This window comes from Acipenser ruthenus, chromosome 12 (genome assembly GCF_902713425.1).
Source record: "Acipenser ruthenus chromosome 12, fAciRut3.2 maternal haplotype, whole genome shotgun sequence".
In the NCBI taxonomy this organism is placed as follows: Eukaryota; Metazoa; Chordata; class Actinopteri; order Acipenseriformes; family Acipenseridae; genus Acipenser; species Acipenser ruthenus.
The window spans coordinates 39,294,968-39,310,980 of NC_081200.1; the positions used below are offsets into that span (position 1 = coordinate 39,294,968).

At 38.3% G+C, this 16,013-nt stretch overlaps 1 protein-coding gene across 5 annotated transcripts in view; it reads right to left on the reverse strand.

The window, feature by feature from the left end:
* Positions 1–7,195: 7,195 nt before the first annotated feature.
* The window catches only part of LOC117416552 (leptin receptor-like), a 36,261-nt gene continuing 27,443 nt past the window's right edge, over positions 7,196–16,013 (reverse strand). For all 5 annotated transcript variants that reach the window (XM_034027703.3, XM_034027696.3, XM_034027697.3 and 2 more), the window contains 10 exons: positions 15,601–15,800; positions 15,089–15,237; positions 14,217–14,370; positions 14,000–14,082; positions 13,248–13,464; positions 12,460–12,669; positions 11,411–11,506; positions 11,221–11,326; positions 10,029–10,104; positions 7,196–8,722 (listed from right to left, as the gene is read on the reverse strand). In XM_034027703.3, the coding sequence (XP_033883594.3) occupies positions 7,931–8,722; positions 10,029–10,104; positions 11,221–11,326; positions 11,411–11,506; positions 12,460–12,669; positions 13,248–13,464; positions 14,000–14,082; positions 14,217–14,370; positions 15,089–15,237; positions 15,601–15,800 (2,083 nt within the window). In that variant the 3' untranslated portion in view covers positions 7,196–7,930. The remainder of the gene's footprint in view (positions 8,723–10,028; positions 10,105–11,220; positions 11,327–11,410; positions 11,507–12,459; positions 12,670–13,247; positions 13,465–13,999; positions 14,083–14,216; positions 14,371–15,088; positions 15,238–15,600; positions 15,801–16,013) is intronic.

Here is a 16,013-nt window from a genome sequence, read left to right on the forward strand (position 1 = left end):
CTACTGACAACATTTCTCCCAAATTCCAAATAAAAATATTGTCATTTAGAGCATTTATTTGCAGAAAATGACAACTGGTCAAAATAACAAAAAAGATGCAGTGTTGTCAGACCTCGAATAATGCAAAGAAAATAAGTTCATATTCATTTTTAAACAACACAATACTAAAGTTTTAACTCAGGAAGAGTTCAGAAATCAATATTTGGTGGAATAACCCTGATTTTCAAGCACAGCTTTCATTCGTCTTGGCATGCTCTCCACCAGTCTTTCACATTGATGTTGGGTGACTTTATGCCACTCCTGGCGCAAAAATTCAAGCAGCTCGGCTTTGTTTGATGGCTTGTGACCATCCATCTTCCTCTTGATCACATTCCAGAGGTTTTCAATGGGGTTCAGGTCTGGAGATTGGGCTGGCCATGACAGGGTCTTGATCTGGTGGTCCTCCATCCACACCTTGATTGACCTGGCTGTGTGGCATGGAGCATTGTCCTGCTGAAAAAAACAATCCTCAGAGTTGGGGAACATTGTCAGAGCAGAAGGAATCATGTTTTCTTCCAGGACAACGTTGTACTTGGCTTGATTCATGCGTCCATCACAAAGACAAATCTGCCTGATTCCAGCCTTGCTGAAGCACCCCCAGATGAGTCCAATTTTCAGCTTTGCCCAACACCTGGTCGTCTAATGGTTAGACGGAGACCTGGAGAGGCCTACAAGCCACAGTGTCTCGCACCCACTGTGAAATGTTTTTTTTTGGTCGTGAAGAAAAAACATTGTTTAGTCACTAGAGACACACAAAGAAAAGATTGAGTCAAACAATGGAAAAAAATACCACGGTTTAGTCTGTGTGTTGAAAACATTCCATGTGATGTCATTTTCTACCTAAATAGCAAAAAAAAAAAAAAAAACGTTAACTGAGTTCTCTAATAGGGACAAACGAGCACGTCAAGTCTAACTCAATGTCCATCGCTCTCTCGCAAGGCATGTGCGCAGCTGACAGGGGGGGCCTGCTTGCTTCATAATACAGGAGGCTTTCACTGTAAACAAGAGAAGCACAGATGGACGAAGTTCAGCCAAAATTGAAATGCTGTTCTCTTGGCAAACAAAGAACATCCTAATGATTACTTCGGATACGGACATTGCAGGAAACCAATTGCAATGTAAAACATAAGGGATAATGCACACAAATGTGAGTTGCAATCTGGACGCCACTTTGCTCTTTGATCTGATGTTGCAGGTTGGTTAGTACAGCTCTTCAGTATACCTCTTTAACATCAGATGCCTTCGAAGTGTCTTCAGCAGAAGAGAGAGGCAGTAATCTAGGGGTTAAAGTTGAGTTTTTTCCACTGCCCAGGGTTATAAAGCATGATGGATGCTGGTGATAGAACCAAGCTGAGCTAAGTCCTGCTTGGCTGCAGGAAACCACGAAAAGAAATGAGCATCTTTATCAGGTTCTGGGTCACTAGATGGTATTATAAATGATGCCTTTGAGGTCTTTGATGTCGGCACTCCCTCTGTCTGTCCTAATGTATAGCATATATATCAAAAGAAAGATGAACTCTAAAAATCTGCAGTTGATTTATTCTATCAGGTGAGCCCCTCCTCCCTCAACACATCCCACAAATACACAAACACGCACCAGCGCTCGCACACACGCCATGCACTTTGAAGCAGTAAACCGCGGCTGATATGAATACTGATTTAAAAAAAGAATAGAAAATAAATGATAAATAATGTGTAAATGTGGGGTTAGCAACCATGTTGAAAATGACATGCCCTTTTATAGAATGGACATATTCCATCGGAAATACTTTCTTAGGATCCAGAAACGAGGTGCTACACATTAAAATGAAATACACCCGTCTCAATTCACTTGGTTTAGAAAGTCAGCACATGGTGAAAAGATGTTTTAATTCTTCAGTGGGCAAGGATGCTGATGAGAGAGCAACAGGCCCCCTGTCAAGCAGCTGATAGGTTCTTCAGTGATTGCAGTTGGGGGTGCAGAGTTGTTGAAATGCTGTGCCAGTGTTTTAGTTGTTCGTTTCAGATTTGCAATTTCTTACAGCGGGGGTGCTGTTAATATAGTATACCTGTCAGATGGCTAATTTCCTGTCAAATTCAATTCTGCTGCATCTCAAGCACACATCTCACACTTCCTTAATAACTAGTGGCATGAAATATGTCTCCCTTGATCAAATATAGGCTACTATTATTAGCTCTATAAGTAATTTACGTAATTTCAATAATGCATATATTTTCAGGCAAACATGTTTATTTGGCCTTATTTACCGGATTTGGATGGTACTTTCATTATATATATATATATATATATATATATATTTTTTTTTTTTTTTTTTTTTTTTTCTAGGCCCCTTTAATTAACAAGATGGATAAATATTTGTCTGGGATTGTCCAAGATTATTTTTTATATATCATTTTTTTTTTATTAGAATATTGAAGGGTAGCATTCAGAGCACGCAAGCTTATTACCTTCAAGCAATTCTTCCTCTCCTGACGCAAAAATATCTGCAGCTGCCCACATCATGCAATAGTGTGAAAAAAAGCTGGAATGTGTCTTAAAGAGATAACGGTGAGGCTCTGCAAAGAACTATTAAAGAACAAAAAAGCACAGTTTGCAGTTTTGAAGTACATAGTGCAATAGTGTGAGCAGAGTGGGTGTGTAACCGTTCACAGAATCTCATCAAAAACAGCCCCTTGTATCTCCATTGTATGCTGGTTTTCTCAGGCTTGCTGTATGTGCTGTTACTGTTACTGATTCTTGTCCAGTTTTCATATCAATGCTACAACTACTCTATGTGACTACTACTACAACTAATACTACTACTACTAATAATAATAACAATGATGGTACACCAACTGCAGCTACGTAAACAGTATCAGCCAACTCACTTCTCCTCTTGACTGTTTCTATCTGCAGCTCAGTCCACCATTACAGTTTTTCTTGGTTACGCTGATCTTCTGTTTCCCACTGTTTTTTTTTGTTCATATTACCTTGACACTCAACAGCGTTAGAAGCTCTTTTCCTCAGCTACCCAGGAACCCGATTTCATTTATTGATGTTTGTGTTCCTGTCCATCTTTTCTAAGAACTGAGCTGATAAGAAGGATGTCTGCTGTGAGCTCATCAAAAGAAAACCTGCTTGAAATGAAATGAATGCTTAGAGAGTTTTAAGAATCATGTAATCAAACCAAACTATATAAAGTAACCCCAACAGCATAACTAACTATACATGCAGGTCAGGTCTGCAACACTTCAGTTCACTTGTCTGAACCCTTTGCCAACTTCAATGTGTGGCTTTCACTACATAACACTCATTTATTTATCCAATCAAACGTATCTACTACATGCTGTTAAATGTTGTATAAAGATGATATACAAGAGCCAGTCTAGCTCATTAATAAAACACAGCCTTGCAAGGAGAAAATTCACGTCCAAGTCAGCTCATTAGACACAAGTTTGACATCTTGCATTTACACAGAACAGTACCTGACATATTTATAAAGGACACATCAAAGCAGGATGTTCAAACGAGCAACCCTCGGTGTGGTGTAAACTCACACTGACCTTTGGGTTGCACAGGTATCCTGTCTGAACGGTGTTGAGGCTCTGTGATGGGATGCACTGTCCACTATCGTTGAGACTGCATACAATCTAAACTAGATTTCAACCCGGGCCTCCAGCCATTCTAGATGTTCTGGAATCAATATTAATTTAAAATTGGAGTGTCTCTTACATCAGCCGCATGGAGGTCCCAGATCACAGTCCTCGCCTCTCCTTCCTCTGCTTGCCATAGCAACAGTCACTAGCTGTCAGATTTCTGTATAAGACTGTCTCACAGTTGATAATAGCTCTTTTACCCATCTCCAGAGAGGCAGAGGGAAGAGAGCTGCAGCTGAACTGTTACATCAGCAGCATCTGCTAGGAAACCACCAATAAAGCCAGAGAAGAGAGTTTAACTACAGTAAATCATTACATGCATTCATGAATTAATAACATTCTAAATGACTAATTAATAATCACATGGCACTGGAGTTTAATTGGAGGCAGCTACAGGTACATGAGTGGAATATTAATTTATAGAGTAAATAATAATACACAGTATTATTATTAGTTTATTATTAGTTTATTTAGCAGACGCCTTTATCCAAGGCGACTTACAGAGACTAGGGTGTGTGAACTATGCATCAGCTGCAGAGTCACTTACAGTTACGTCTCACCCGAACGACAGAACACAAGGAGGTTAAGTGACTTGCTCAGGGTCACACAATGAGTCAGTGGCTGAGGTGGGATTTGAACCGGGGACCTTCTGGTTACAAGCCCGTTTCTTTAACCACTGGACCACACAGCCTCCAGTATTGGAATAGACTGGACACAGGGAAAGGACACTGGTTGTTTTGGGGCTGTTCTGGGGTGTTTCTGTGTTGTTATGCGTTGTGTTATTTTATTAGTTAGTTAGTTCTGTATTTTAAATGTTTATAATTCTTAATTTGTTTTTATATGTCTGCTATGTCTTTCCATATCTTTATTTTTCTTTTTCTTTTTTATTTTTCAATTAAAGACTGTAATTTACATATTGTTATATTTTGTAAGTCGCTTTGGATAAAGGCGTCTGCTAAATAATTACATAATAATAAAAAATATGACCAGCAGAAACAGAAATTGCTTTTAGATTGTGGTTTCCCATAGTTAACCAAGGTTTTAGCATGCTTTAGAATACTTCTTGATTTTGATATTACTTAACATTAAACTATTATTATTTGTTTATTTAGCAGACGCCTTTATCCAAGGCGACTTACAGAGACTAGGGTGTGTGAACTATGCATCAGCTGCAGAGTCACCCACATTTAGAGTCACTCACCCGAAAGACGGAGCACAAGGAGGTTAAGTGACTTGCTCAGGGTCACACAATGAGTCAGTGGCTGAGGTGGGATTTGAACTGGGGACCTCCTGGTTACAACCCCTTTTCTTTAACCACTGGACCACACAGCCTCCTTAAACAATCCTTACCTATGCATGTACCATCCAGAACTCAGTCTTACATTTGTAGTTTCCACCAATTCAAGCATGATTGTTGTACAGTATAAACTGGGGGTAACATTTTAGTTGTGTTCCACTCACCATGGGGTTTAGGGATTGTTTGTAGCCAGGAGCAGCCCTCAGAGCTCAGATTGAACATGGCTTTGATGTTGCCTGAGCTAATACTGGAGACACTGCTTCTCGTAAAGTCCTTTAATATCTAGCTGATTATAAAAAAAGTATAACTGCTTCCTGCTGTGATATTTCAGTAGGTTAGAATGGTGTAGGGGTGTAGCAAAGACCTGAAAGTAAAAACTGGGTTTACCAGGGAGTGAAAATGTATTTATAATTAAATGTTTTGGCTTGACTTTATGTTATTGGTAAATCAAGATGTATTTATTTTTTAAATGCATTGATCACACAGTGTGATGATCTTTGTTGAAATGTCGGTCTACTGGAAATGTAGTGATGTTGATTCAAAGGCTATATATACTGTACTGGAGCATTCTACATAATTTTCATGGTTTAATCTGATCAATGAAAACTTTTTTTTTTTCTTCTGGAACCCCATATTAAACCGCATACCGTCAGTGGGATTGTATTAAGAGGATCTGGAAAATTAATTCATTATAGTTCAGTTCTGTATTTGCTGCAGGAACATTGATGTCAATGCAAACCGTGAACCATTTTAGAATGCCTCTTTTTGTGAATGGAATTCTATTTCACAGCCCTGGTGCACCACACATTGAAGCCTGTAACAGCGCCCTCTATTGGATGTATAAGGTAGAACAGACAATCTGTTCGGGTGAGATTATAATCAATTTTATTTTAATCCTCACAAGTGTGCTATTACTCCCTGCAGCAGTGACAGCCCGTCAAAGGGTTTTGCTAGGTGCTCAGAAACAGGACAGGGCTTAAGACCAGTGATCAATCTCCTAGAGCCTGCGAGTTAAGAGCTTGACCTTTCATCTAAGAGCTCTGACATTTATGTGTCAAACCCTTCTGCAGAGAGTTGAGCAGACCCTTAGAAGCGAGTTCACTGCTATAAAAAAAAAACAAAAAAAAAAACTGGCTACTCAACTCAAACACACAACATGAAACCTGCAAACAGAGCTCTGTCACTACTGTAAAAGACGTGAAGACACTGGGAATTTCACCAGAACAATACTGCTATCTTGGCTTATTTTTTATTTTCTTCTAATTATTATTCTGGTTAAAGGTGCATACAAAATGTCATATGGCTTCATTGCACTGGTGTTGCCAACAGGTGGCAGAATTAGAACCACATTCTCTTAAGGATTTAGCAAGCTGTTGCCCCGTATCCATAATCCACAATTTGGGTTGGACATCTAATTATGGATCATCATAATTATCACGATACCGGTAACCATGATTATCTTGAATCATGTGTTAACTCCCATTAATTGAAACTTTCTTTCTTGTTAGTAGATAGCAGTTCTTCCTCTCTCACACTCTCCTTTTTCTCTGTATGAGTTTTGCTGTTTTCCAACTGTATTCACAATGCTGTATATTTCTGTTATGTTTTTCAGCATCTTTACCTGTATTCTTCGTCAGTGCCAGCAAGTCCCATCCCTCCACCTCCACCCCCCAAAAAAATGTCCTTGACAAAAATGAGTATCAAGAGAGCTTTCAGACCACAGTGCATAGTCACAGTACCATAACAAGGGTCAAATGCCACCTACAGTACAATACACCCAAGGTGCATTGAGAGAGAAACAGTGTGTAACTCTTTTGAGGTCCAGAAACAGTTTATCCTTCGAGTGACTCACAGCAGCAGCAGCAGCTTTTTTTATCCTTTCATACAATTCCTCCATTCTCAGATCCTTTGTGAGCATGTCAATTAATATACAAGGTCTCCTGCATTATGTCAGATGTTTTTCAGTTACATGTTGAGAAACGTACTTTGGCCTTGTTTGAATTCACTTGAGATATTGTTATAGCTTAAATAAATATTGCAGCAAACAGCTGCAAAATCTAAGGAATAGCGAATCTATGCTACTGTACCTCCTGACTGTTTTACCCTATTAGCTGTTATTGAGACATAAACTCAATTGCCTCAGTTAGTACAAAGAACATTTTCGTCTCAAAGGATGTAACTTCTTTACAAGTACCTTTAAAAAAAAAAAACAACAGAAGCAACTTTGACAATAAATACTTTATTTTAACCACAAAAATATAAGGAATCCAATCTTGATATGCAAGCAGTTTTGCAGTTACACTGTTCTCAGTGTAGGCACTGTGTAAAATCACAATCACAAAGTTATGCCTTTTCAAAGTTTTGACACAATCATCTCCTGCTGTGATTAGAAAAATAGCACACTGAGAAAATAGTTTGGCACAAACCTTCCATACTGTAACACAGGATTTTACAGATACAGGAACACACAACAAAAAAATAGAAATCCGTTTGTTGTTTTGCAAATGCACATAAGCATTTTTCACCACTTTTTGCAGAACACCTGGTCGATAACAGCATGCTAAAAATTGTATTGCCAGTTAACTGTGTCTGCTTTGAGAAAAATACAAATATGAAGATTTTAGAATAGCTTGCCAAGTACAGTGACTGTGTATTCATAATGTTTCAAGAGCATTAACTGCTGAGTAGGCTGGAAGGTATGTTTTGTGTACGTGCCTTGATAGACAACACCAGTAATGGAGAACAGTTATTGATGGTTTTCCAGAAGCCATAATGCTACAAGGAATCAAAATAGAATGCTTTTATGTTTTAAACATAGTTGCATTCTTGCACTGTATCATGCCAGCTCAACTTAAAAAAACAAATACACAAATAAATCGTTTCTATATTCCCATCCATGGGGAAACAAATAAAATGTTTAGTTCTTAGCAAGCTTTTTTATTATTATTATTATTATTATTATTTTTGTGCTTTGGTTATTTTTGGAATTGTATTAGACACTGCTCGAAACTGGGACATATATAATCTGCTACTCTTCTGTGATAAATCTGTTTGGTTCATCTTGAATTGAAGCAGAGAATGACAGCTTAATAAAGGATTGGCTTCATGTCCTGTCTCATCTCTACTGTCCTGGCACGGAACCTGTGCATCCTCTTTCAAGAACTTTTCCTTCTCCCCCTCCTCCTCGGTCGACACCTGCCCAAGGTAGTAAATGTCTCTTTCGGGGCACGGTTCATCGATTAGACTGTCGTCCTGATCATCAGAAGCTTCTGAAAAGCCCTCTGAAGAATTAAAGGAGCGCAGCATCCGCGGGTTGACCTGTGCTAAGTGTATGCAGGACTGATTTTCAACCTCCCACAGATTGTTGGGGAAGGACCCAGAAATATCCGAATTGTTAGCGGAGAAGTTCCCCTCGTCGGAGGAGCTGCTGATGCTTTTCTGCTGTTTGTACAGATCGCTGGGCAGGATGGTGGCATATTCTATTTTGGGCTCTCCTGAACTGTCTGGGTAGACCACCGGCTCCCTCTCCTCTTCTTCAATGTGGCTGTGTTGCTCAGGAGGAGGGGAATCCTGCTGCGGTTCATGACTTTGACTCAGTGAGATATCCAAGGCAACTCTGGTCTCCTTCTCCTCCACACTTTGTTTCATTTTCTCAACTATTACAGCTTCGGAAATTCTTTCTGATTCCAAGAGAAGCGGGCCAGATGTCAGCCTCTCGTGGTGCTTAAAGAGGTTTCCGATGGTTTCTGCCTAAAATTATAAAGTACACAATATTTCGTTACTCTCCTTTTGATCTTCAGATGCACCCCTAAATACCTGAGCCCCATTCGCCCTCAAAACCACCATTTAAATACACTGGCTAAAGATGTACATAAAGCAGTAGCATGTCACAAATTTACTGCAGTGCATTTAATAGCAGCATTGTTCCTTATAAATTAGGCCCACTAAACAAAGTGTCAGCATTTCTATTTTAAAGCATTTCTGAATGCAATACATTAAAATCACGTTGGAATTCTCTCCAATAGTAAATTGATAAAGATTTGAATGAAATGAATGAAAATTCATAAAAAAAATTACTGAGTCTATAAAAGGCCTAATAAAATATCTAACTGACCTCATCTGATTAAAGATCTCTGAGTAAATCCAATAATGTGATTAATGTGGTAATATGCCTGGTATTACGAATGGCTAAATGAGAGAATCAATGAAGACAGTGCAGTATAATGCTTAAAGGACTGCAATGCTGAAGTTACACTGTTCATTCATTAAATATAAGCAACTGATCATTGTAATTATTACTGTTTGAACGTGCAATAAGTATGTCATCTAGCTCTTTAGGTAACTATGCTTACTGTATTTCCAGGTTATGTTAGGCGATAGCTGTACAGTTGAAAAGTCTAAAGCTGTGATAACCAGTGCTGCAGTGTGAATTATACTGTGATAACCAGTGCTGCAGTGTGAATTATACTGTGTTAACCAGTGCTGCAGTGTGGATTATACTGTGATAACATGTGCTGCAGTGTGGGTTATACTGTGTTAACCTGTGCTGCAGTGTGGATTATACTGTGAAGTTTAACCTTAGGATGGCTAACACTCCATGTCTCATGGAACTTGAAGCTACCTTGTGACTCTCTTTTCAGTGAATTCACAGTTCCAACCAAGTCTCTTAATTACGTAATTGAATTGCCTCGTTTCAATTGAGCAATGAAGTTGAAACAGGTATTGAAATGGATTGAGCCTCAAGTGAAGATCTCTTCTCTAGGGCATCATATTGCAATAACTGTTTTGATAACAACTGTAACACAATTGCACATTTTATAATATTATTTTTAAATATACTGTTTACTAATTTTAACACAATAAGAATGACCTGTATTAAAACAGGCAAAAAGAAAGAATACACAATGGATATATATATATATATATATATATATATATATATATATATATATATATATATATATATATATATATATATATATATATAATGTAATATCACTGTTCTGTTGTTTTATGCTTTGCATGTTTACAGCTCAGTCAAAGATTTATAACATACCTTTTTAAAGTCCACTCCTTGAGCCCAGGAGCAATTATTAGGATTAGGCACATCTTTCCAAACCAGCTTCTTCATTCTGGCAAGGCAGTGATAACAATAACAGTAATAACTTAACAACGTCTTTTCATAAAAGACAGATACAGTAATCCTCCATTCTTCTATAGAGATACACTTAGGGGCTTTGTCACATGCCTGTTTCTTTTAAAAAAAAAAAAAACTATTTAAAAAAGAGAAATGAAAAAAGTAAAATCCTTTTGAAATCACCTGACACCAGTGGGATAGATACTGAAGTATTTCTGCTTTTATATTACACTGACAAACAAATGACAGCTTGTACCAAATGTGAATGGGCCCTAGCACTCATTTGGAAGCTGAAATTGTCTATAAATTAAGGTATAAAAATAGCATTAGCCGTGTTGTAACTATAAACATGTGAAATAAAACCAATGCATGATGCTGTATCGTGGCATAATGGCCAGTTGACAATAAGATACCTTATGTTTTAAACAATGTCTCCAATCACCAGCCAGCAGAGGGCTTTATTCTAATTAGATCTCAATATGGGTTAAGAAAGACTCAAATAGCTGATAGCCAGTACCTGCAAACTTGTTAATGTGACTTTGCAGGCTTTGTTATTGGAGCAAGGTGGCCTGATGTCCTGATAATGGAGCAAAGAGCATCAAGCCTGTCCGTAGTAATGGACCTTGAGTTATGCAGTACAGAAAGCATCTCACTTCACTACCTATTTTCAGGTCCATGAACACCCAGTAATGGTCTTGCAGTTGGAGCCATTTGATCAGTGGTGTGCTACAGTTTGAGATGTATAGTATAATGGGATTTGCAGTAATGAGGACTTCAGCTACAGAAAAGAAGACTTGACTCTAAATTCTATCGAATATATTGAAAGACAAATTAGGTCACGTTGGGTTTAAAAGTTATCGTGTGCTGTGTAATTGCACTGGTTTTCAATAGATTCTGACTGTCACCGGTTTTTAGACACTGGTTCTATTGCATTTGACAGTGACACATTGTGAACTATGCAAGCTTCATTAGGAATACATAGAAAATACAAATCCTTACACTCACCTATCTTGTTAGAGAATTGCAGCATAAGGTTTCACATTTTTCTATCTGCACATACAGTATAAAATATAACAAAACAACAATAGATATGAATGATAAATGCACATACTGGTGTTGGGAGATTGCAAGCGTCACAAGCAGAACACCTGATAGAAAAGCAATTATAAGAAGAAGTATGTAGGCTGCTCCTCCTCCTCTGCTTCTCCCATTGTCACCTGAAAGAACAACACAGACCTGCATCAGCAAGCAAAGAAACCTGGCCTCTGAATCCAAGAGTGATGGCAAGCAGTGTGACTTGCCTTTATTGTTTATGTAAAACGTCTCTGGCCATCCCTCCCCTTCTGGGAATATTGGGTACAGAATAAACCTGTACGCATCATGTACAAAAAAGGCATCTGTAAGAAGAAAATGAAATGTCAAATATCGGGACAAGCTATATGCTAAACCAGTTTCATTTTAAATTAGTGGCCTGAAACCTAGAAACCTCAAACCTTGAAAACCTGCCTCAATTTGACATCCATCAAGATATGGGAAAAATGTCATACCAGATTCAAGATATGAAAAAGTATGTAACAGTATATACTGTGGTTAAAGTGAGCTCCACTTTTAAGTTATAGTTTTATTTCTTATGTACAGACATTTTCTTTACTCAGAGATGACACCTGGTGACCAAACATTGTAATTACAAAATAATTTCGATACCTCTCTTCAGGGAAAGTTGACTTAAATGTCAGCTAGTCAACTCACCAGCGTACAGCCGTGTGTGTATTCAATATAATAATAATTTTAAAAAAAACTGTTTAAAAAGCAAAATCAAACAACAAATGTATCTGTTTAAACTGATCTCACTACTCATCCTATTCCTTTAAAAGCAATGACCACAGAATACCCTCTGTTCAATATAATGTTATATATTGCCAAACTATATGGATCAGGTACAGTCTGCAAAACAGCAACACAAAATTAAATATAACAACACAATGCAGTGTTCTGGCCAAGTGAAGTTAGTAACACCAAACAAACACTACATTATTACTGTTAGACTAACACCATGAAGAATCAAGCAATGCGGAAAACTGAAACCTGTTTTCATTACCCTGGAATGAAAGTTAAAAGCATTCTCCCAAGACTCCTTGTACCCTGAGGCTTATTACAGTGAGCTACATTCCGAGCAATTGAATACAATATTACAAACGTGCAAAGTGCAGGATCTGATGTCTTGAGTAGTAATTCGTGGCCGGAACACTGCCTAAAGCCTAGTATACTGTACAATTATTTGAACAAATTCTTGAAACATTTACATGCATTGGAAGGACGTTTCATCATAGTGCTTTGAAAGTAAACATACCAGATAAGTAATATTTGGCGGTCTGGTTTGAAGGAGCTCGCACCCATTTAAAGCTGCCCTCCTCCTCCTCTTCCTCTCCCTCCTCTTTCTTTTGACGTTCCCATTCAATAATGAAAGACTCAGGAAGAGGGCTGTCTGGTAGGAGTTTCCATGAAAGTGCCACACAACTGCTGTTTACAATGGATGCACGGAAAGACTGAACACACTGTACTATGAAAGAAAGGGACATGAGGTACCATTCACTATGGTAACTGGTATGGATAATACACTAATTAGATTGTCCATTAGGCTAAATGATGCCAAGCATTTGCACAAGGGCTAATATTGTTTTGCTTTTCCACAATTCTGTATTTCCATTAGGTCCCTGGACCATTTATGAACATTCAAAGTAACGGTAGATCAGAATAGATGTACTGATAGGCAGCATTCACAGGATCTGATTAGAGTGCAGGCAAAGCATGTAACAAACAAAGGACTCGAAATATCTCAATCCACAAGATCATTCACATGGTGTACCGTACCCTAATTTGGCCATCAATTGCCATGGTTAACCATTGCCAGAACAAGCTTGGAAAATGACACCCCAGCCAAACCAATCAGGGTTATCAATGGTTTGGCAAATGCCTGGGACAACCTGGGTCAACACCAAATCCGGCAATTCACATAACAGTTTGTCAGTTAAGACTTCCCTTTGCAAACTTGGTGCAGGAGTAAAAGCTTAGTCAATATGGGCTACATGCTGGCATTCTGTACTGTAAGTGTACCAAAGTCAAATCTTTCTTTCTTACTTTTTCTCACATGCCTTGATACATTTAAAATGTAGTTTTCCGTTGAAGATCCCAAGGAGTTGAAGGCTATGACTGACACACTGTGAAAGTCTTCTGTCCAGGGAAAGCTATAGGCAGTGGTGCTGCTCAGGTCATCAGACCACGTGGAGCCACTGGAGGTTTGATGCTGGACTCTGAAGCCCTTCACAGTACAGAAGACTTCTTTTATATTCAGAGGCTTAAAATGGTGGTGAAAAATACACATATTCAATATAGGAAAGCAGAAGTCTAAGACAGAAACACAGCATTCATAATGTCTGAACTCATTACTGTCCTACATTAAACATGACTGGACACACAGTGCAGGCTGATCACCTCTGCTGCTCTATGAATTATTATACTGTTTCTTCATTTAAATGAAAATGCTAACGCAATTCAAAAGTGAGCACTGGGCAATATTACACAGTACAGGCTATAAATGTCATTCCGTTTTTTAATGAGAATTCTAAAGGTTTTACATTGGGTGCGTTAAGTAACTGAGTGGCTCAGAGCGAGAGTTTTTTTGTTCACTCGGATCACCGCTGAAATCTGCTCTGTGGCACTCTGAGCTGCTCTGGGGAGCGGGACTGAGCATGCCGTTAAGTGGGTTCTTTCACTGAGCTGCTCTGAGCGGCTCACTTACTTCAATATCTCTTAACTTTAGAAAGTGCCTTTCATGTCCTGCATCCCAGAGCACTTACATGTTATCCTGACCATATCAGAAAGATTCCTACCTTCAATAACAGAGTAACATTCGCTTGCTTGGTCACAGTGTCCTCGTGGATTACTCTCCAAAAATCTGGACCCCTTGCTGGAGCTGTAGCGGATTAGATTAAATCAGGTCATTAATGATATTTAAGCAATGGCATCTAAAGGCGCAAGTGAAGTCCAGTTCTCAATCTGGATTGGGCACATTATTTCCAATGTGGTATGCTAACTTTTGTTGCTTACCCCTAATATCATTAACCCTGGTGTTCACTGGGCTGCTCCATGTGCTCCAGTGTCCAGTCCCATTGTGCCTCTTACAGCGGACCTGAACCACATATACAACACAGGGATCCGCCACTTCCATCAAAGCCTGTTCATTATATACATTGCCAAGGGTCTGGAAACAAACAAATGAGTCAAATGAAATGCAACTGAAAACTAAGCTAAACTGTTTTATAACAATGTCACGTTTTCAATTTACAATGGTCTTCGCAGCTTTTTTTTTTTGTTCTATAGCAATTTTATTTTAAACATTTTTTGGTATTGTCAGTTAATTTAAATCAGAATGGGGTGCATTTACTAATCTTCCACAACAATGCACCATTTTTTTGTATCAGATTATTATAGAATCCCCTCTTCAGCAGTCTTTCACCACTAATGCTTTCTGTCACTGAGCATGCCCCTCAAACTCATCCTGTGCTGTTAACTGACAGGCTTAACATTACATCACATGTTAACTGACAGGCTTAACATTACATCACATGTTAACTGGACAGGCTTAACATTACATCACATGTTAACTGACAGGCTTAACATTACATCACATGTTAACTGACAGGCTTAACATTACATCACATGTTAACTGACAGGCTTAACATTACATCACATGTTAACTGACAGGCTTAACATTACATCACATGTTAACTGACAGGCTTAACATTACATCACATGTTAACTGACAGAGTTAACATTACATCACATGTTAACTGACAGAGTTAACATTACATCACATGTTAACTGACAGGCTTAACATTACATCACATGTTAACTGACAGGCTTAACATTACATCACAACCTGTGCATGTCAGAAAAAGCTTTTTATTCTTGAGACGCACCTTCCATTTCCTGTCCTGCTCCTCTCCAGAGTAGCGAACCTCAAACTGAAGATCATAGACAGGCAGCTCTCTTCTCTCCCAGCTTATATTCAAGAATCCTTCAGTCCGAGTGATCTCTGCTTTTACATTGAAAGGAGGATCTGGCTTTACTAACAAAAACAGCAAAAAGAATACAAGCTTATTATTAAACTCTCTGGCAAGTGAAACATCTTTGCTTCCTTCTTCTGTTCCTGTAGATAAATGCTTATGCAGCTATGGCCAAACGTTTTTTGCATCACCTAGAATTTTAGGATTGAGACATCATTAAGTATATGGAAAGCTACAAAGCAGTAAGGAATTCATTGTTAACGTAACATTATTCAGCAGGTTTCATTATGTTTTTGTTTTTTTAATTCTGTAGGGTGATGCAAAACTTTTGGCCATAGGTGTACATTACAAAGTCAATTTCCAAGGGGCATAACACATCCTGTATATTCCCATCATATTTCACTCATTTGATGAAACATACTCACCCACATCCATTGGAGTGACGTTCGCTGGGTGAGATCTCAATGTTACCAGCTTGTAGTGGATCTCAATCCACATTATGTGGCAAAAATACAGGTAAAGAGGTTGAAATGTGCACTCGTCATGAACTCCTAGCTGGCACTCCTTTGCATCAGCGCCATGCAGGTCACCTTGCAGGGCATCACAAGAGATGTCATTCCTAATGCTTAAAAGAGATGGAAAGAATCATCGAACAGTGCAATGTGAAGTCTCTCTGTTATGGAACATTACAACCTTCCTTCTGTATTGAAGTGAATAATAATATATATTTTAAATGATTCATGATTTTGTTGTATGGCAGCAACTGTAGTTGCAAGTAATTTTGCAATATTAAGTCATAATGTCATTATTATTATTATTATTATTATTATTATTATTA